The sequence below is a fragment of the Spermophilus citellus genome (assembly GCF_964194105.1).
Source record: "Spermophilus citellus genome assembly, chromosome: 12".
Classification (NCBI taxonomy): Eukaryota; Metazoa; Chordata; class Mammalia; order Rodentia; family Sciuridae; genus Spermophilus; species Spermophilus citellus.
In genome coordinates this window covers 85,573,531-85,596,913 of record NC_138198.1, presented here as the reverse complement: position 1 = coordinate 85,596,913, position 23,383 = coordinate 85,573,531, and the positions used below count along the sequence as shown (strand labels likewise).

The 23,383-nt window shown below is 33.4% G+C and overlaps 1 protein-coding gene across 9 annotated transcripts in view; it reads left to right on the top strand.

Moving 5' to 3' along the window:
* Positions 1-23,383, top strand: part of SS18 (SS18 subunit of BAF chromatin remodeling complex) — a 94,468-nt gene that overhangs the window by 52,229 nt on the left and 18,856 nt on the right. For 6 of the 9 annotated variants that reach the window (XM_081263342.1, XM_081263344.1, XM_081263347.1 and 3 more), the window contains 3 exons: positions 634-855; positions 21,385-21,552; positions 22,183-22,287. In XM_081263342.1, the coding sequence (XP_081119468.1) occupies positions 634-855; positions 21,385-21,552; positions 22,183-22,287 (495 nt within the window). The remainder of the gene's footprint in view (positions 1-633; positions 856-21,384; positions 21,553-22,182; positions 22,288-23,383) is intronic. The other 3 variants (XM_081263345.1, XM_081263348.1, XM_081263343.1) reach the window with 1 other exon arrangement.

Here is a 23,383-nt window from a genome sequence, read left to right as displayed (position 1 = left end):
TTTTCCTCCCAAGATTATTTTAAAGTTTCTCCTTTTTGAGATTCTGTAATATTGTTTCTTTTTTCTTCTTTTTTAATGTTTAAAATTTTTATACATAGTAGATTAGTTTTATTGGGAGAAATGAGGTGATCCAGCTAATTTTTTTTTCCAGATGACTACACCATTGCCACAATACCATTTACTGAATTAATTTTTTTGCTGCCCACTGATACTTAATATCACTACTATTATCACTTACCTTACTATGTATTTGGGTATATTTTAGATCCTATTCTGGTTGATTGATCTGTTAATCTATTCATTCATATTAATTAGTACTACATCTTTAATTACTCCAGCTTTATGTTTTGCTGTCTCATAAAGCTAGTTTACCCTTATTACTCTTCTTTTTCAGAGTATTCTTGGCTTTCCTAATACATCAGTTTCTTAATCTCTAAGATGGGAATAATAAGAATATTCACAGTGTTTTCTATCATTCATATGAGCGATTTGTTTGCTATTAAATATTCAAATTATTGTTTAGTGTTATGACTACAATGATGAAAAAAACCTACAAATAGCTATTTTAGGTACTTTTGTATAAACCATCTCTTTAACTTTCAATATTTTGGTTCTGATCATTTTTCTTCAAAGGGCCTAACCATATGCCTATGCAGGGACCTGGACCCAATCAACTCAATATGACAAACAGTTCCATGAATATGCCTTCAAGTAGCCATGGATCCATGGGAGGTTACAACCATTCTGTGCCATCATCACAGAGCATGCCAGTACAGAATCAGATGACAATGAGTCAAGGGCAGCCAATGGGAAACTATGGCCCTCGACCAAATATGAATATGCAACCAAATCAAGGTAATTAAGCTTTGTTCTATACTAACGTGCTGTGTTTCCCTTTTAAAGTACATATTTATATCAGGTTGTTAGCTGATTCATAAAAAATTAAGTAGTAAGAAACAGTCATGCTTTTAAAAAAAGGGGAATGTTGAGTTTGATGTTAGATTAAATCTTTTTTTTAACATTTATAAATTAAATTGCTGAAGTTAGCTTTTCAAGATTTAAAAAATTTGTCATTTGAACAGTTTATTAGGAGATTTTTTTATATTATTGAGTTGTTTTTAAAGCAAATCATTGAATAATCAAACATTTTGTTTAGAGCTAGAAAAATGAGAATATAATTTTTGCCTTTGCAGGTACACCTTCTTAAATAAATCTGCTCTAAGGTTCATTTTACTTTTTAAGGATATATTAGTTTATATTACTTTCTTTGGACTTAGTCAGGGTTTGATATTAGAATGTTCAGTGGAGGTGCTGCTCTACTCTTCTTAGAGTGGTCTGAGTCCATTAAAGTTTATTACCAGTCTCAGAGAGTGAAATTGTTATCATGTTTCTCTTTTAAGTATCCTTGAATAAAAACTAAAAACCAGTAAATGGTGTTCTGTTCTGCTAATTGCCTGTTAAAACATTTGGCATCTTGCCAGCATAAAGTTATTTCACTTACAAAATGTGGTGAGGTTAAGAATATAAGAAAATTAAGTATATTTGAAATAAAATTTCCTAGATCTGATTATAAAAAATAGATTACTGAAATGTACTCAGATAAAGAAAGTTAATGTACTACTGAATTATTTTATGATGAAATACTATTTAATTTTTAAATATTAGTAAAGAAGAAAGTATAATTTTGATGAGAGATATTGAAAACAGGTAATAGACTTAACTGTTGGTACAGTTTCACAAAACTGGTTTTGGCTGCATTTTTCCCCCCTGAAGTTCTTTAATGCCCATTATGAAGTATTTTCTTTCTTTTTTATTTACTTCATTTAAAGGTTCAAAACAATAGCAAGATCCAGTCAGTGTTAAATCAGAAGGAAGGTCATTCAGATATATCTGAGAGAGTGATAAAACTGATGATGATTTTGATAGCACACTTCTTAAAAACCTATAGTTAGGGAAAGATAGGGTGTACACAGAAATGGATGCCTCTATAGGGTAGTTTGATACAGTATGATGTGATTGGAAGAAGAAAATAAAGCAGTGAGCATGTAGAAATTAGTTACTGTTTTTGGAGAAAAAGAGTCAAGATATTCATAGCAATTTAAAATGGCATTTTATACAAATGTATCATTTTTATTTTTACTATAGTACTAATGTTACTTTTTGCTTAGTTCTCATCATTCATGAGTTTCTGGATAGAAAACACAGATTATACAAAAAATAACTATGTAGAGGTGTGATTTGAAAAAATAAATACTTTTCAAAGGAAAAAAATATGGAAATTATTGAGGAAATTCTGTTTTTAAATGTCTGTCTTGGGTATAAATAAAAATGTGCTTTTAAATTTTGGTATCTCAGAATCAAAAAACACCAAACAAAATTGTGATTCTAAAAATAAAGAAGATTTAGAAAAGTTATAGAGTATTCTGGCAGCATCCAATTTCTTTTTTGTTTGTTTCATTTTTGGTACTAGGGATTGAATGCTGGGATGTTAACCACTGAGTCATATCCCCAGCCCTTTTTATTTACTTACTTTGAGACAGGATCTTGCTAAATTGCTTAGGACCTCATTAAGTTGCTGTGGCTAGCTTTGAACTTAAGATCCTCCTGCCTCACTTTCCTGAGCTCCTGGAATTACACTTGTGCACTACTGCACCCATTTTCTTAATCATGAATTAAGATATGGAACCTATTGTATCAAATTGTTTAGCATGATGAAAGTTTCAGTAATGAATTTTTACAATTCATTTCTTTATAAAACATTTTTTAGGTACTTTTTACAAAAAAATAAGGTATATATTTTACATTAAGTATGTTTTAGTTTAGACCCAGTTATGGTAACACATACCTGTAATCCCAGCTACTTGGAGGCTGAGGCAGGAGAATTCCAAGTTCATGGCTACCCTGAATGATTAAGCCAGACCATATCTCAAAATAAATATAATTGAAGGTTTGGGGATGTTAACTCAGCAATAGAGTACTTGACTAGAATAAATGAGAAATGGGTTCAGTCCCCAGTATTAAAAAACAAAATAAGGATTTATTTTTGTTATTTGTTTTGACCTAACTAGATGGAAAAAACTCTGTAATAGGAAAAATGTTTGCCTTTTAATAGTTTCTCACATTTATTGAAATATTCTGTGTTCTTTGAGTTAAAATAAAAATGTTAAAATCTTCTTTTGAATAGCCTCATATTTCAACACATTTATCTCTGTATCAGGAAATGCTAGAAAAATGTTAGGACTATTTAATAACTTTTTTATTAATGGGGTTATGAGTCATGGAAAAGAAAAACTTATGAAATTTCTTAGATTATAGCTCAGTGGTATTAGTATATGGTTTGCATGCATGTAAGTTTGATCCCCAGCACAGAAAACAAAACAACAAAGAAACCTGTGGTAAGTGACAAACAGAAAAAAAGGAATAATTGAAGAATTATGTTTTTAAAGAGAGCTATGTAAGTGGTAATTATTTAGTATATTAAATTAGTAGTATTAATATAACATTAATATGTTAATAATTATTGAGTAATTAGTAATTAGCCAATTATCAATTATATAGTAGTAGTTTTCTATCTTTTTTTCATGTTTCTGAGGATCCATTCCAGGGCCTCAGAAATCATGTAGACAAGGAATCTACCACTGAACTATGTTCCCAGACCCCAGTATTAGTTTTGTAAGCAAACCGTTCCAAATATAGATACATTAATGCTAGTAGTTTTGAAGTGATTTTGGTTTTTAACCATACTTGCAAATTGCTCTAAGAATTCAAACATTTTCCCTAATTTTTCTCTTCCTTGCCTTCCTCTATTTCTGTCTCTCTCAATATCAAGAGTGAAATTAAGGAGAAAAAAGTAAATTCTAAAAATCTCATTGTAATTTGGGAGTAGATTGAAATCAGTGCAAAGGATAGATATTTTACACAGTTAACTAGTTTATAATTTTGATTGCTTGAAGACAAGAGAGAGAGTCTGCTAATTTACACTAGTAGCTACAATAAGGCATACAGAGTTTAGTGTTATAGTAATGATATTATTTCCAGGAATAGAATAATGGAAGTTCTTTGTGCTTCATTATTGAGTTTTTTAATGTTTACTGGATTTTTTTTTTTTTTTCTGTCATGGTGTTGCAGATTTGAACCTATGGCCTTAAGCATGCTAGGCAAGTGCTTATCACTGAACTACATTCAACCCTTGGGGGCGAAAAATCAGTACAAGGGCTAATATAACAACAAAATGAAAACCTATCACACAAAATATGTCATTTTAAAATGCTGCACAAAGTCAGGTGTGACGATTTACCCTGTACTCCCGACTTCAGGGAAGTCTAAAGCAAGAAAAACACTTGAACCCAGGAGTCTGAGGCTATTCTGGGCAACAGTGAGAACCTGTCTCTTTAAAACACATAAACACAGAGAGTTGACCCCACTGAGTTTACTAACTATACATTTTGTATTCATACTTGTTAAAAAAAGAATATCAGCAATTATTGTTTTTTGAACTTTTTAAAAAATGAGCTTATATGTAGTGGTATATTATAATCGTCTTTTAGTTTATTTGTAGTGACTTACATGTGCTTAGAAATCTAGAAAACTGAAGTGTTATTTTTTTTAAGTTGTAGATGGACATGATACCTTTATTTTATATATTTTTTAATTTTTATGTGGTGCTGAGTTATTAAACCCAGTGCCTCACACATGATAGTCAAGTGCTCTACCACTGAGCCACAACCCCAGCCCCTAAAGTTTTATGATTTTCTTTCTTAAACTTACTGCAGAAGGTTCCTTTAATGTAATAGGCAATCCAACCTATACTTTCCCATGTTATTTTCACTATTATCTATCTAGTACATTGATCATCATTTTGAACCTGAAGAGAACCAGATTCCTAATAAGCTTACTCCTTTGTAGAGCATAAACCTCACCAGAATTCAAAAAACTCTAAAAAGGTAGGAAATTGTTGTTTATTGCCATTTCCCTAAGTGCTGAGAATAATGACTGAGGTTAAATAATACATCTATTCTGTGAATAGGAATTGGAATAAGATGTCATGGGATAACCTAGAAAGACAGAGTTGGTGCATTAAAAATGTTTAAGAAAGCAACAGATACATTTATTGGAGCATAGTCAAATAAGAATAGGAAGACCTTCTGAAGATGACCAACATTATATTTGATAGAATCAGCTTATTTTTCATTCCCAGACATTAGTAATTGTAGCTTTACTTATTTCCAGAATTTTACTAATTATGTATTCAAAAGGAAAGGGGGTTTCACCAATTATTACATTTGTTTTACAAATTCCATGTAAATAATTCTTTTTGAACTCATATCTTGGCAGGATCTTTGGACTAAATTGATTACTTTCTTAAAGTAAGATTAAATAATGGTGCATTTAAACATCCTGATTCACTGATTACATAATTTCTAAAATATCAGTTGGTTTATTTCTGGTTTTGGTTTTGTTTTGAACAGTATTAAGAAAGTCTTGAGGGGCTGGGGATGTGGCTCAAGTGGTAGCATGCTCGCCTGGCATGCGTGTGGTGCGGCCCGGGTTCGATCCTCAGCACCACATACAAAACAAAGATGTTATGCCCGCCGAAAACTAAAAAATAAAGATTAAAAAATTCTCTCTCTCTCTCTCTCTCTCTCTCTCTCTCTCTCTCTCTCTCTCTCTCTGTCTCTCACTCTCTCTTTAAAAAAAAAAAAAAAAGTCTTGATTCATTTAAATGGTAAGTTCCAAATCCATGGTTTTTAAATACCATGCTTTTTATTAGTGTGCTCTTTGATCAGACTGATTCAGAGGCTTGACATTAGAGTAGTAGGACAGTTTAACATTTAATTCTGCATACCTATTGTGACAGGTATGTTTCCTTGTGCCTTTTTGCTATTAGTATATATGAATCTACCTCATTTCTAAAATAGTATTATTCTTTGCATGAACCTAGAATATATTTTAGCCTAACTATATCTACTTTTAAAACATTTTTCTAGTCTTTTTATTATTACAAATAATTCTGGAAGAAAAATTTTTGTTTGAATAGTTGTGTTAGATTTTCGTAAGACAAATTCTGGAATAGAATTGTCAGGATAAAATACATGAGAATTTAAAATATTTGAGAGAAGTTATTTTCAATAAAGATGTAAAGGATGTGTGAGGTCACATCCCTAGAGTATACGGAAGTGCTGATTTCACTACATATCTATGGTATTAATTTTTTTAATCTTTACTGAACATATATAAAATATATATATATATATATAAATATATATATATAAATATTATATGCCCAAGAGCATTCTACTTCTGAACTACATCTCAGTCATTTACATTTGATTTTGAGACAGAGTCTTGCTAAGTCTCTGAGGCTTTCCTCCTGCTTCAGCACCCTGAGTCGCTGGGATTATAGTTGTGCACTGCTGGATCTACCAGTCCTCTTAACTTTTATTTCTTTGATTGTTAGAGAAGATTCTGAACTTCTTCAGTTATTTGCCATTTGTGTGTTTTCTGTGAATTGCCTCTTCATGTTCTATATTGTGTGGTTTATACCTCTATTATTAATTTGAAGGAGTTCTTTATAGATTAAAGCTTTTCAAATTATATGAATTTCACATAAGTCAAACATTTTGTTCATTTTTAAGGTATGGCAGTTTAGTTTTTTGAAATGTTTTATTCCAGCAGAAGGATTCTGAAAATGATAATATTACTTCCATGGGAAAAAATATAGTTATTTCCTAATTGTAGAAGAATGTTGATTCTAAACTTTCAAAATTGTGGCCTAGATTTTAGTAATTATTGGTAAAATGCTTATTCAGCATGCTTATTAGCATATTAACAGGTCTGAGATTCCCTACAGGAAAGAAACCAATTTGATTTGGTTACCCTAAGTATGTTCACAATAGAACTTTTTCTTTTTTAGTGTTATTACTTAAAAAATTAAGAGTGTTGACTTAAGGGAGAAGTGAGTGTATTAAAAGCTATGGTATTAGAAGACATACATTATTTAATAAGTAGATAATAGGAAGGAAAAAACATCTGACGATTATTACCACATTTTAACATGGAAGCTTAGACTAAATAGGACTAGCTGGTAAGTTTGGAGGGAAGCCAAGAGATTATAGTTTCTTAGAAGCTAAGCTGATTTTAAAATCAGAATTGTGTGAGCAGGTGAGGTGAGGATTGAAAAATAACTTGGATTTTATGACAAAGATGGACAGTTTTATGGAGAGATTGGGGCAGAAGCCTGATTGACATGTTCATGAGAAAATTGAAAGAGAAAAAAATGGTAATAGTGAGTAAAGACAATTATTTCTAGTTATTTTTTGATACAGGAGGGGTAAAAAAGGATTAATAGCCAGAAGAATATATGTCAAGAAATATTTTTTAAAATGTGGGAATGTTAAGTTTTGTTTTATATGATAGGAATGATACATTAGAGGGAAAATTGATGATGCAGGAGAGAAAGATGAGGCACAATTGCAAGAGCCATTCATTTGAGTCAGTGTGAGGAGTTAGATGGCACAGTTCCTAGGACTACCCTTAGCTCTGAAGCTAACTGTGAAATTTTAGTCAATTGTGAAATTATAGGGGATGACCTCCTAGACTGGCCTTATTTCTGACACCAATTACAAGTTCAAGGGTTCCCTAAACCATCCTCTGGTTCAATCATGTTTTTGGAAGGATTCACAGAACTCACTGACTGCTGTTACACTCACAGATAGAATTTATTACAGAGAAAGTATACAGATTTACGTTAGTTAAGGGAAGAAATGCATAGTGTGGAGCCCAGAAATGGTATCCGATGCAGTGTTTACATTATTTGCTCCTGAAGCAGTCAGGATGCTTTCTCTCCTGGTATGGACATGTGATGATACAGAGTATTGCTAACCAGTAGGGTTCATCTGAGCCTTGATGTTAAAAGATTTTTTATTAGGGCTTTGTTATGTACGTTTAACTGATTTCCCACATGGTTGATCTCAGTCTCTAGGCATAATCCCTGCTCTATGAATCCATGTCAAAGTCCCCATTCAGGAGCTATAGGAATCCCCAATTGTTTGTGTGTGTGTGTGTGTGTGTGTGTGTGTGTGTGTGTGTGTTGTGTGTAATATAATATACACATAATATACATATATCTTATTTAATATAGTAATAAGTATTGTGATGTTATGTAACATAAAATAATTACTTTTAGGGGTTGAAATTATAGGGGATGGTCCCTAATATTGGCCCTTACTTTTGTGAAATTATAGGGGATGGTTTCCAAGACTGGTCACACTTCTGCCTTGATGTTACTGAATATATATACTGAATATTAAGTATGACATAGAAAATTTAAAATGAAAAATATTTTAAATACTCCAGTAAATGTCATATTTGATCTCTAGTGTTTTGGTTGAATGAGAATTGTGTATACCTTCATTTCTTTTCACTGTTAAAATCAGTAAGTCTCTGAAATGCTGCTAATATTGCAAGTTTCTGTTACAAAGAATTTTAGGTTTATTATAGCCATTACATTGTAGTTCAGACTATATATTTTGTTTATACCTTTGAATCAGTATTGCCTATATTGAATAAATTTTTCAAGGTCATGATTTTTCCCCTATACATTTTTTCTAGTTATAAAATAATGTTTAATATGAAAAAAACCTAAAAATACAAAAAAAAAAAACAGCACAAAAAAAGGATGATCTCTAATCTTGATATGTAAGTTTTAAATTATTCCATAGATAAATTCAATTAAGTATAGTAGTCTGTACTTAGGCTATTTGTAGCAGCAAACTTATAGTTATGTAAATGTAATTATTTATAAATATTTGTTTATTTCCCCCTGGACTCTTCAGTTCTTAGAAATCAGGAACTGTGTTTTGTTTGTTCACTATTTGTCCTATTTGTTGATTGACTAATGATTAGCTAGATATGTATTCTCCTGCCATAACAAGTTAGAGAAATCAACTTCCTTCTTTCTTGTATTGTCATCTATCAGCTTTCATTCCAAGAATGAAACAAAGAAGGCCTTGTTAGTTAACTATCAGGTAAAATGGATAAATGGATAATATCAAAATCTTCTGGGTTTGGGAAATAAAATCCAAGTGAGTTTCACTTAAAACAATAACTGAGCAGAATTTAGGTTCATTATTTTAAAACAAAGTTTTAAAATGGGTTCACAGGAAGTTGCAAAGATGAAATAGAGATGTTCTGTGTACCTTGGCCCCAGCTATCTCTAGTTGCTGAAAACTCCTGTTACTCTTTCCTCATTTCTTAATTTTTTTTATTTTGAGAATATTGAATAGATGGAATTATACAGTGTTTGACCTTTTGAGATTGTTCACAGCATAATTAATACCTTTAGTTTTTTTCCAAATTGTTTCATATAGTAGCAGTTTATTTCTTTTTATCGTTGAGTAGTACTCCATGGTATGGATGTACTACAGTTTGGCCTTTTATCTTTTTTTTTTTTTTTTTTTTTTGTAGTTGTAGATGGACAGAATGCCTTTATTTTATTTGTTTATTTTTATGTGGTGCTGAGGATCGAACCCAGTGCTTCATGCATGCTAGGCAAGCACTCTTCCACTGAGCTACATCCCCAGACCCTGGCCTTTCATCTATTAAGGAACATTTTAGTTGCTTATAGTTTTGGGGTTTTTACAAATAAAGATGCTATGGATAATCATATGTGTCCATGTTTTTTATTGGACATTAATTTTCATTTCTCTGAGAAATGTACCTAGGAAGTGTAATTGTCTTGAGTTGTAAAATACGTGCTTTACAAATTAAAAATTTTAATAAATATGAAAAGTCTTGCTTATTTGTAGTCTATTCCTTCAGAATTTTTCTGGTTAGAATAATCTATTCTTTGCCAGATGGTTCATAATTTTATGACTTTCCTGCTCAGTAACAAAGCTAGGTATTCTAATGTAGCCCAGCTCCGTGGCTATCTGCTTGGGTAAGTTAGGGTCTTCACAACAGAGATACATGTGCCACATAAATGTAGATCTTTGGAACTCTTTTCAGTAAACAACAGATGTTTACCAGTGACTTTTTTTTAAAAAAATCACTATTGTGTAATACAGTTGAAACTATTTAAGAGGAATCCTTTTAAGAAGAGTTATCTAAATAGCATAACCTTTTATTTTGCGGATTTATTAATTCACTACACATCCTTTTGCCAGTTCTCAATCATGAGGAAGTTAAATATATAGTCTAAACTCCCAGCCTAGTTTATAAAAAGCCCTGTGAATTAAAATTATGCCCTTGAGAAATTAATGATTTCTTAACTCAGCTTTATTGATATTTTGAGGTGGATAATTCTTTCTTGTGGGAACCTGTCCAGTGCATTATGGAATGTTTAGCAGTATTTCTTTCCTCTGCATACTAGATGACAATTGCACCCCGACCCCCCAGTTTTTTTTTAATCTTTTTCTCCCTTTTTATTGGCACATTATAATATATATATAACAGTGGGATTTGTTGTAATATATTCATACATGTAAACAATAAAACAGTATAATTTGCTCATTTTCATTCCCCAGTACATCCCCTGTTCTTCCCTCCTTGTTCTTCCCGGCTCCCCTTCTCCAACCCCGGAGTTGTGACAACTAAAACTCAGATTTTGCTAAATGTCCTCTGGAGGACAGATTCATTTAAGGCAGAGAATCACAACTCTTAAGGAACAGGGAATGTGAATAATTGCATGTAAGATGATCTGTGTCACTAAAGAAACAAATGATAACAACAAAACATTGATGATATTGTTCATAACTTTTAATACTTCTATGAGAATTTCTGTAAAAATTTCATGTTATTTTTTATTTTATTTCATTTTATTTTTTTATTACTTTTTTTATTGGTTGTTCACAACATTACAAAGCTCTTGACATATCATATTTCATACATTAGATTGAAGTGGGTTATGAACCCCCAATTTTACCCCAAATGCAGATTGCAGAATCACGTCGGTTACACATCCACAATTTTACATAATGCCCTATTAGTAATTGTTGTATTCTGCTACCTTTCCTATCCCCTACTATCCCCCCTCCCCTCCCTTCCCATCTTCTCTCTCTACCCCATCTACTGTAATTCATTTCTCTCCTTATTTATTTTCCCATTCCCCTCACAACCTCTTATATGTAATTTTGTATAGCAATGAGGGTCTCCCTTCATTTCCATGCAATTTCCCTTTTCTCTCCCTTTCCCTCCCATCTCATGTCTCTGTTTAATGTTAATCTTTTCTTCCTGCTCTTCCTCCCTGCTCTGTTCATAGTTGCTCTCATTATATCAAAGAAGACATTTGGTATTTGTTTTTTAGGGATTGGATAGCTTCACTAAGCATAATCTGCTCTAGTGCCATCCATTTCCCTGCAAATTCTATGATTTTGTCATTTTTTATTGCTGCATAGTACTCCATTGTGTATAGATGCCACATTTTTTTTTTCATCCATTCATCTATTGAAGGGCATCTGGGTTGGTTCCACAGTCTAGCTATTGTGAATTGTGCTGCTATGAACATCGATGTGGCAGTATCCCTGTAGCATGCTCTTTTAAGGTCTTCAGGGAATAGTCCGAGAAGGGCAATAGCAGGGTCAAATGGTGGTTCCATTCCCAGCTTTCCCAGGAATCTCCAAACTGCTTTCCAAATTGGCCGCACCAATTTGCAGTCCCACCAGCAATGTACAAGACTACCCTTTTCTCCACATCCTCGCCAGCACTTGTTGTTGTTTGACTTCATAGTGGCTGCCAATCTTACTGGAGTGAGATGGTATCTTAGGGTGGTTTTGATTTGCATTTCTCTGATTGCTAGAGATGGTGAGCATTTTTTCATGTACTTGTTGATTGATTGTATATCCTCCTCTGAGAAGTGTCTGTTCAGGTCCTTGGCCCATTTGTTGATTGGGTTATTTGTTATCTTATTGTCTAATTTTTTGAGTTCTTTGTATACTCTGGATATTAGGGCTCTATCTGAAGTGTGAGGAGTAAAAATTTGTTCCCAGGATGTAGGCTTCCTATTTACGTCTCTTATTGTTTCTCCTGCTGAGAAAAAACTTTTTAGTTTAAGTAAGTCCCATTTGTTGATTCTTGTTATTAACTCTTGTGCTATGGGTGTCCTATTAAGGAATTTGGAGCCCGACCCCACAGTATGTAGATCGGAGCCAACTTTTTCTTCTATCAGATGCAGAGTCTCTGATTTGATATCAAGCTCCTTGATCCATTTTGAGTTAACTTTTGTGCATGGCGAGAGAAAGGGATTCAGTTTCATTTTGTTGCATATGGATTTCCAGTTTTCCCAACACCATTTGTTGAAGATGCTATCCTTCCTCCATTGCATGCTTTTAGCCCCTTTATCAAATATAAGATAGTTGTAACTTTGTGTATTAGTCTCTGTGTCCTCTATTCTATACCATTGGTCCACCTGCCTGTTTTGGTACCAGTACCATGCTGTTTTTGTCACTATTGCTCTGTAATATAGTTTGAAATCTGGTATCGCTATACCGCCTGATTCACACTTCCTGTTTAGAATTGCTTTTGCTATTCTGGGTCTTTTATTTTTCCATATGAATTTCATGATTGCTTTATCTATTTCTACAAGAAATGCCGTTGGGATTTTGATTGGCATTGCATTAAACCTATAGAGAACTTTTGGTAATATCGCCATTTTGATGATGTTAGTTCTGCCTATCCATGAACAGGGTATATTTTTCCATCTTCTAAGATCTTCTTCTACTTCTCTCTTTAGGGTTCTGTAGTTTTCATTTTATAAATCTTTCACCTCTTTTGTTAGGTTGATTCCCAAGTATTTTATTATTTTTGAGGATATTGTGAATGGAGTGTTTTTCCTCATTTCCGTTTCAGAAGTTTTGTCGCTGATATACAGAAGTGCCTTTGATTTATGCGTGTTGGTTTTATATCCTGCCACTTTGCTGAATTCATTTATTAGTTCTAGTAGTTTCTTTGTAGACCCTTTTGGGTCTTCTAGGTATAGAATCATGTCATCTGCAAATAGTGATAATTTAAGTTCTTCTTTTCCTATTTTTATGCCTTTAATTTCTTTCGTCTAATTGCTCTGGCCAGTGTTTCGAGAACTATATTGAATAGAAGTGGTGATAGAGGGCATCCCTGTCTTGTTCCGGATTTTAGAGGGAATGCCTTTAACTTTTGTCCATTCAGAATGATGCTAGCCTGAGGCTTAGCATAGATAGCTTTTACAATGTCAAGGTAAGTTCCTGTTATCCCTAGTTTTTCTAATGTTTTGAACATAAAGGGATGCTGTACTTTGTCGAATGCTTTCTCTGCATCTATCGAGATGATCATATGGTTCTTATCTTTAAGTCTGTTGATGTGGTGAATAACATTTATTGATTTCCGTATATTGAACCATCCTTGCATCCCAGGGATGAATCCTACTTGATCATGGTGCACAATTTTTTTGATGTGTTTTTGTATTCGATTCGCCAGAATTTTATTGAGGATTTTTGTATCTAGGTTCATTAGAGATATTGGTCTGTAGTTTTCTTTCTTTGAGGTGTCTTTGTCTGGTTTCGGAATCAGGGTGATGTTGGCCTCATAGAACGAATTTGGAAGAGCTCCCTCTTTTTCTATTTCCTGAAATAACTTGAAAAGTATTGGTATTAATTCTTCTTTAAAGGTTTTGTAAAACTCCGCTGTATACCCATCCGGTCCTGGGCTTTTCTTGGTTGGTAGTCTTTTGATGGCTTCTTCAATTTCATCCATTGATATTGGTCTGTTCAAATTGTGTGTATCCTCTTGACTCAGTCTGGGCAAATCATATGACTTAAGAAATTTATCGACGTCTTCACTATCTTCTATTTTATTGGAATATAGGTTTTCAAAATAATTTCTAATTGTCTTCTGTATTTCTGTAGCATCTATTGTGATATTGCCTTTTTCATCCCATATGTTAGTAATTTGAGTTCTCTGTCTTCTTCTCTTCGTTAGCATGGCTAAAGGTCTGTCGATCTTATTTATTTTTTCGAAGAACCAACTTTTAGTTTTGTTAATTTTTTCAGCAGTTTCTTTTGTTTCAATTTCATTGATTTCCGCTCTGATTTTAATTATTTCTTGCCTTCTGCTACATTTGCTGTTGTTTTGCTCTTCCTTTTCTAGGGCTTTGAGATGAAGTGTGAGCTCATTTATTTGTTGGTTTTTTCTTTTTTTGAGGAATGACCACCAGGCGATGAATTTTCCTCTTAAAACTGCTATCATTGTGTCCCATAGATTCCTATATGTTGTGTCTGTATTTTCATTTATCTCTAAGAATTTTTTGATTTCCTCCTTTATGTCTTCTGTAACCCATTGATCATTCAGTAACCTATTGTTCATTTTCCATGTGATGTAGGATTTTTCCTTCCTTCTTTTATCATTGATTTCCAGTTTCATTCCATTATGATCAGATAAAATGCATGGTATTATCTCCACCCCTTTATATTTACTGAGGGTTGCCCTATGGCATAATATATGGTCTATTTTTGAGAAGGATCCATGTGCTGCTGAGAAAAAAGTATATCTACTTGATGATGGTTGATATATTCTATATATGTCAGTTAAGTCTAGGTTATTGATTGTGATATTTAGTTCTATAGTTTCTTTATTCAACTTTTGTTTGGAGGATCTGTCCAATGGTGAGAGAGGTGTGTTGAAGTCACCCATAATTATTGTGTTGTGGTCTATTTGATTCTTGAACTTGAGGAGAATTTATTTTATGAATGTTGCAGCACCATCATTTGATGCATAAATATTGATAATTGTTATGTCTTGTTGGTGAATGGTGCCTTTTAACAGTATATAATGACCTTATTTATCCGTTTTGATTAACTTAGTCTTGAAGCCGATTTTATTCGATATGAGGATGGCCACCCCTGCTTGCTTACGAGGACCGTGTGCATGGTATATTTTTTCCCATCCTTTCACCTTCAACCTGTGTATGTCTTTTCCAATCAGATGTGTCTCCTGGAGGCAGCATATTGTTGGATTTGTTTTTTTAATCCATGTTACCAGCCTATGTTGCTTTATTGGAGAGTTTAAGCCATTAACATTCAGAGTTAATATTGATATATGGTTTGTACTTCCATCCATGTTTGATTATTTATCCTTTTTTTAAAAAATTTAGTTTGTTTCTCTATGATTATCTTTTCCCTCACCCTCTGTCTTTACTGAGGCACTTCCCACTGATGGTTTTGGTTATTGTTTTTCATTTCTTCCTCGTGTAGTGTTTTGCTCAAAATGCTTTGCAATGCTGGTTTTCTGGCTGCAAATTCTTTTAACTTTTGTTTATCATGAAAGATTTTTATTTCGTTGTCATACCTGAAGCTTAATTTTGCTGGATACAGAATTCTTGGTTGGCATCCATTGTCTTTCAGTGTTTGAAATACATTGTTCCATGACCTTCTTGCTTTCAGTGTCTGTGATGAAAAAATCTGTTGTTAACCTTATTGGTTTACCCCCGAATGTAATCTGTCTCCTTTCTCTTGTAGCTTTTAATATTTTCTCTTTGTTCTGTATATTGGATAATTTCATAGCAATGTGTCTTGGCGTTGGTCTACTGTGATTTTGTGTGCTCGGTGTCCTGTATGCATCTTCAATTTGTATATCTGTTTCCTTTTTTATTTCTGGAAAGTTTTCTGTAATTATTTCATTCAGCAGGTTACTCATTCCCTTGGTTTGAATCTCTGTACCTTCTTCTATCCCGATGACTCGTAATTTTGGTTTTTTTATGTTATCCCATAACTCTTGGATGTTTTTCTCGTGATTTTTTACCAGCCTTTCTGAGTTGGCTAGAGTCTTTTCAAGATGATATATTTTGTCTTCATTATCTGACGTTCTGGCTTCTACTTGCTCCACTCTGTTAGTGATACTCTCAGTTGAGTTTTTAATTTGGTTTATCGTTTCCTTCATTTCTAGAATTATTGTTTGATTATTTTTTATAATCTCTATCTCCTGATAAAGATGCTTAACTTCTTCTTTTATCTGTTTATGTAATTCATTTTCAATGTGTTCTTTCACTGTTTGGATTTGCTGTCTCGTATCCTCTTTAAGGTTCCATTCCATCTGTCTAAGGTGTTCCTTGAGTTCTTTATATGACCATTTTTCTGATGACTCTAGGTCCTCCTGAATATTTAGGCTGTCCTTCATTGTTTGTAGTCCTTTTCTTCCTTGCTTTTTGAAGCTGCTCATGTTACTTCTTGTTCTGTTTGATGAGTTACTGTTTACTCCTATAAACTTATTAGATTCTTGGGAGGAAAGGTATTAGAAGGGAAGGGAAGAAGTCACTAAAGAGAATGGGAGTAAGCAGGTAGAATTCAAGGAAGGGGGATAAGATAATTGAAAAGAAATGAAAAGAGAAAAGAAGAAAAAAATAGGAAATAAAAAGGAAAAAATTTTAAAAAAATAATTTAAAAAATTAAAATTAGAAGAAAAAAAATTTAAAAAATTGTAAAAAACAAATTAAAAAAACAAGAAAGAAAAATGAAAATGAAAGAAAAACCCAAATCAAAAAAAAATGCGAAAAGAAAAAAGAAAAAAAAAACTAATAAATGCAGTCTTAGAGTTTGATTAACTTCTCTTCCAGTAGGTGGCGTTGTGCCCACCAGGCCAAGTTTCTCCTGTCAATTCGCGGGAACCAGTCACTGTGCAGCAGTTCCTCCCAGACTGGGCGAGTCTCCAATCCTGAGTGCCTAGGGCCTCCTCTTGTGTCTCTCATTTCCCGCTTTTCCTCTAGCCAGGCCCCTCTCACGGGTGCCGCTCACCACAATACTGGCTACACGCCAGGTCTGCTGCTCCCGGGAGCCCTGTTTTCATGAACGACTGGGCACACTCTCCCAGTTTGCCATTCCCTCAGACCCTAAGTTTGTAGAGCTTGGGGCTGAGAATCCTCAGCAAATTTTACTTGCCCTCCGGTAGCCACGCCCCCGGTAGCTGGTGCAAGAGACCTCAGCTGTCAGCACTGGTGGGAGTGGTAGTTCCGCGCTGCAGGTCCCGCGCCACCTCTGATTCCCTCAGTCTGGCTATCGTGCTCACGGGAGAGCTGGGAGGGGTCCTTATGGTTTCCCCGATGTGTGGAGAGGGAAGGCTAGGGAATTACACACCTGTAGCCGCAGGTTTCAATGAAGTTATCTCCTCCGCGGCAGTCTGATGACGTCAGTTCTCTGTCATGGTGGTATCTCTTGCAAATGGCGACAGTTCGTTTCCCTTTGCCGGGCGACCAATGCAACGGGTGGATCCTTACTGTCTCTCCCAAGCCCCGTTTCAAACCTGTGGCCACTACCTATGAAGGCTCAGTAGGCATTTACCTCCGTAGGATGAGAAGGGCTGACCAGTTGTTTCAGTCGGATGGATTAGTGCTGAGTCACAGCTGTTTGTCTGCAGGAAGCAGGGAACGGGAGCTTGAATTCAGCCGATCTGGGCTCAGTGTGTGTTCTGAGAGGCCCAGACTGTTCGCCCCAGATCCACGTCAGCTCAGCAGTGCGTAGTGATCCTGAGCAAACAGGTTTAGGTTGTTTACGACTCCCTATGCCTGCACAGCTGAAGAGGTCAGAGACTTGATCTCTCTGCACCCGCCGCCATGTTGGAATCCTGGTTTTTAATTCAAAATTTTATGTTATGAAAAAAGAAAAAAACCTCCCCGCCTTCTCCTATGGATCGAACCCAAGGGCATTTTACAACTGCACATCTATCCCTAGTCCTTTTTGTTTCTTATTTTGAGACAAGGTGTCGCTAAGTTGCTGAGGCTGGTTTCGAATTTATGATCCTCTGCTTCAGCCTCTCAAGTAGCTGAGATTACATGGCCCACTGCACTTAGTCAAAAAAGTTTGTATCACTTAATGAGTTGTTTTTTTTACTAACTAAAATGTATCATGGTTTTATTTTTCATTAGTTACTTAGGTAAGTAACCAGCTAAGTTTGTGCCTAGCTACTAAGTTTCTGGGATAATTGTACATTTTCTTATTCAGCTTTTGTTCTTTTATCCTTGGTATGGTGTCCAAACATCTGACTGTGAACTATTTAAAATTCTTCATGTGGACAGACGTATAATTTAGTTATGTAGAGAATCTTTTTTTCATTTTAAATGACTGCTTAAACATATAGTAGTGTAGCTACTTGAGTTTTCTAGAATACAGGAATTTTTCTCTTGTAAACCAACTATTAGTACTGTATTTGAGTTATAAATGGCTTATTTTGAGAATAATTGGTTAAGGAACAAGTAGTAAAATATGAATAGTAAATGATAAAATATTAAAATGAAAATAATGATTGTCAACAGTTTCCTTATAGAATCAATGCTGATTCTTATAATTATTGGTAAATTGAGGAAATTCCTTATATTTTAGGAAAATTAAGTTGATAATACCTGTTTTCATAATATATGGGGAGGATAAATAATATATATAAAGCTTTTAGCTTAGTTCATGGCTCTTAATAAGTGCTCATTTAATGTTAGTTATCATTTTTAACTATGTTGTTGAAATAATTCTTAGATTAATGAAACTATTTATAGAATTTTAGTGTGTTGGTTTTCATCTACAGATATGAATAAGTGAATATGTCAGAACATTTTTAAAAATTATATTGTTTCAAAACTCTTCACAGGTTAATTAAAACAATGTCTGTAAAACCTTTTTTCTTCTTGATCTATCTAATTGTAAGTCATTGAGATTGTGGTAATTCCTGTCACATCTCTGTGCCACTTGGGTTTTGGCCCATCCTCTGGTATATAAGAAGTACTCAAATTTTATCCTCAGCTTACTCTTTTAAGAAAATTCTTTCTGACTCAGATAAAACTAAGTATTAACCATCTCAGTGGAATCAAGAATTTCAGTAATATAAAGTACAATAATTTGGGGAATATTTTATGTTTTAAGATATGGTCATTATTTCTGTCGAATATCTAGAAGGGTATAAAACTCAAAATGGAATTAAATAACATGGTAATTTTTTGTTTTATGTCCTTGTAAAAAGTATATTAGTAATTAAGATATTAGTAAGAGTCTTCATATATTATACTTTGTAGTGCATCTTAACATCAAAATGGTTTAAGGAAAATATGAGGAATATCCGTTAAGCATATAATAACACATAATGCTATTATTCACAGAAAAAGGTTATTTATAATAGACTCATTTTGTACTTTTATTTTACTCTATAGTGTACATTTTTGAAACTTACTTTGGGGTATTCTTTTGAGATTTAGCTCTTATTTTCATTAGTGTCTCAGGAGATGATACACATTACCACTGTAGCATATTTCTTTATCATAAAGAAAATGTTTCCTAAACAATCAGAATTGAAGTTATAAAATCGTAATTTTTTTATTTTTAGTGGGTAAGTCTTCAAGGAAACAATGAAAAGTACGTTTGTATAGAAGAGCAAGCCTGTTCATTCTCTCTGTGATTTTAGGATCCTCAGAAGGAGGAAAGTGACTGAGAATAAGGGAAGGGTGGTAATTGAGCTCTTTGGGATTGGAATTGCTGATGGTCCCAAAAGATAAAGCACAAGCAGCATGGTCTTTGCTGTCTAGAGCTTAAGCTAGAATTACTTTTCTCCTTTAGAGCAAAGCTTAGAATTTTATTGTGTATCTTTTTGGATCCCCCCCCCCCCCAGTTATTATGTTTTTTATTTTAATTTTGGTTTCAATGCATAGAGCATACACTAGTTGTATTGCTACTTTCAGTTAAGGCCAGAGGTTTTCAGACAGTGTTGGAGAAGAAAGACACAGCAAAACCTTCATTTCCTGAAGATAAATTACACAAATAATCAGGTTGCCTATTATACTGTGACTCTTAGTTTCAGTACTTAATTATATATAAAATATACTTGAAATTATAACCTCAGTTAAGCTCATTATCGTCTTAGAACTTTTTTGTCTGGATGCAATACCTTTATTTTATTTATTTATTTATCTGTGGTGCTGAGGATCAAACCCAGTGCCTCACACATACTAGGCAAGCGCTCTACCACTGAGCCACGACCCCAGCCCTAGAACTTTTTTACAGCAAAACTTGTTTCTGAACTACAGACCAAATATAGCTTATTTTTTAGTAGAGCTAATGAAAAATAGTGGAACAGGTATATGCTTTGAAATCAGATTTGAGATTTGTCCTAATCCCAACTAGTATCTATTGGTTATATAATCTTGATCTTTGGATTTCTTGGCTGAAAACTTGAAATTAAAAAAAAAAAAAACAACTTGGGATTGTTCTCTGGTAGTTAGTTGTTAGGGGTTTATAGGAAATGAATGTGAAAGCATGTAACTGGCAGTGTAGCTGTGCATTAAATGTTAAATTTTCTTCCTCTCTACTCTCACTGAGCTACTTAGTTCCTATTATTAAGAGTTTATTTCCTTGTTGAAAGAAGGGCCTGGAGTAACTTTTGAAAAGACTTATTTTACAATGATAAAATTAAAAGGAAAAGAAGAATTTGGAAAAAAAAAAGTAGAACAGAATAAGATGAGTAGGAGAAAAACATTAGCTGTGAGAGCATTCCTTTGGATAAAATATTTCTTTACTTAGAAAGTATTTCTGCTTACTTTGTTACTATTATGATAGGTCAGTAATTCTTTTAAAGAGGTGATTTTGCTTTGCATTGTTTTCGGTTGTTTATTTAAATAATTGAATGATGAGCTCTTGGCTCTTCTAGGCAGGTTTTCCTATAAAACTTTTCCAGGCTCTTGATTGTTTCTTTGCCTTTTATACTTTCTTCTTAAATTGTCCCCAAGAGAGTCAAGGGGGGAGTATTTGTAACTGTATAAACAGTAGACTGGCAGTGACTCAGGAGGCTGAAGCAAGAGGATTGCAAATTCAAGACCAGCCTCAGCAATTTAGTGAGGCCCTATCTCAAAATAAAAGAACTGGGGATATGGCTCCAATGGTAAAGTGCCCCTGGGTTCAGTCCGCAGTCCTAAAATTAAATTTATGAAATTCTACTGATGTATTTGCAAATGTTTGTATAATTACCTTTTCTGTCATTATTAAGTGGCTATTCAAAATAAAATAAAATAGAAATCCAGGAATTTGATTTCTTTCCCTTCGTTTGACTACTGACTTGTGTATTTCTAAAAAGGTGGTATAGGTAAATATTAGGTAGAACATGGAAAATATATACATTCAAGATATTCATATATTTTATCTTTTTTGTCTTTATTTATTTATTTATTTTTTGAATAACTAGAATACTGCTCTAGGGGTCAGCTACCGTATATTGGTTGTTTATATCCTTATTTACAGGGTTTTTTAAGGTGTGGGAGCGTTAATTCAAAGATTTGCTTTTAAGTTGATTTTATTATGTTATTATATATTTTGTATTATAAACAGAATCTTGTAATTCTCTGAAGATGTTAAAATTCTGTGCAAAAAAAATTATGTGCATAATGTTTATTTTCAGGTCCAATGATGCATCAGCAGCCCCCTTCTCAGCAATACAATATGCCACAAGGAGGTGGGCAGCATTACCAAGGACAGCAGCCACCCATGGGAATGATGGGTCAAGTTAACCAAGGCAATCATATGATGGGTCAGAGACAGATTCCTCCCTATAGACCACCTCAACAGGGTAAGATTACATTTGGAAAATTTCCTGCTTAATATTAATAACAGTAATTGAAAGGCTTTGAGTTTAGTGAACTTTTTGTCTAGGCATAGTCGGGGTTTTTTGTTGTTATTCCCCCACCTCCAAAGACAGTGGATATAGTAGGTATGAAGGGTCCTAAGAGTCATTAAATAAATAAGAACTTCCTGATACACAGGTTTCTCTTATCCTAAAATTTTTATATCAAAAACTTGCTAATTTGCATTAGGAAATACTGTTTTCTCTTTTACCAGTTTAGAATATATGGCTAGGAACAAGCCCAATTTTATCTTGATGTGCTCTAATATCAAAATGAAAAGGAAATTAATCTTCTACCAAGTTGAACCTATTTTTAAGAACCTAGTATTTGTTTTTTCTGAGTTGTTTTGTTTGATATTGCATGAGTGGTCTTAACGTTAATTTTAGTAAATGTGGTATGTAGAATTGCTGTGTTTCTATGTGTGTGTGTATATATGAATAATTAAAAGTACCAGAAATGCCAAAGTGTTGGAGGGGAATCTGCATCTGAAAAATAATCTCTCATTACATCAGAATAGAAAGCCTTTGATGACAGAGAACAAATTATTTACATCTTGACTGGTTGTGGTTTTTCAGGCCCACCACAGCAGTACTCAGGCCAGGAAGACTATTATGGGGACCAATACAGTCATGGTGGACAAGGTCCTCCAGAAGGCATGAACCAGCAATATTACCCTGATGGTAATCTCTCCTAACGTTAACCTTCCCATTTTCTATCCCTGCCCGACATTAATGTAGACAGTGAAGATGAAGAAACTATCAATTTGTTTCTTCTGAATTTAGAAACACTTTAGTAATTTAAGTATTAGTTTATAGCCTAATTCAAAGTATATTTTGAGTAGCTATTCCATTAGTACCATCAGGAATCACATTCTGTCATTGGAATCCTTTTCGTATATAAGAGGATCCTTTCATATCTGTGATTGCTCATTTGAACTGAAACGAATGTTATTGATTTACTTTTTTTTAAGTAACAGCTTTATCAAGATACAATTCACATACTATAAAATTCAGCTATTGGTTTACTTTTATACATTGTATAAATACATGGAGAATATAGTTCTTGAATATCAGTTAACATCGCGTACTTCTCAAAGAACAATGTTCTGTTGTGTACATTAGTGTTGGATTTGAGAAGAATTAGGGGGACTATACTCTATCACAGGATATATAGATTTGTATAGATTTAGTAGAATAAGCAAGATAATTTAGAAACCAGATTTTTAGTTATTCAGCTTAGTGGGTTTCTTTTGTTTTGTTTTTAAAGAGGGAAGGTAGATTGTGAAAAAATAATTAGTAAAGAAGATCACATTTTAAGAAAATCTAATTAGTAATAATAAAAGTATACAAGTAGGTTTTCACTGTGCAGTTTTAAAAATATTTCTTTGTTTGAAAATTCTTACAATGTAATTTTGAAGAAAAAATAATCCAAATCTGTAGAGATGAAAAATTAAGATGTAGTCATATTATAAAATAATTTGTCTTATTATGAAATGATTTCCCAGAAAATTCATTCATAGTAAACTCCTTTGGCATATTTAAGTTACTTAGTAGAGAAACTTGAGAATTTTAAAGCTAAAGCGTCAGGAGCTGTTGACTAGATACTAATGTAAGCTAGCAAGAAGATATAATTTGGTGTATTTGAAAAATTGTTTCACAAAAAATGGTTTGGGAATATTCAAATGTTAGAGCACAGAGTATATTTAACTATATTCTTCTTTCTGTAATTAGATATTCTTATAAAATTTAGTTCAGATTTTAACAACTTGAAATACAA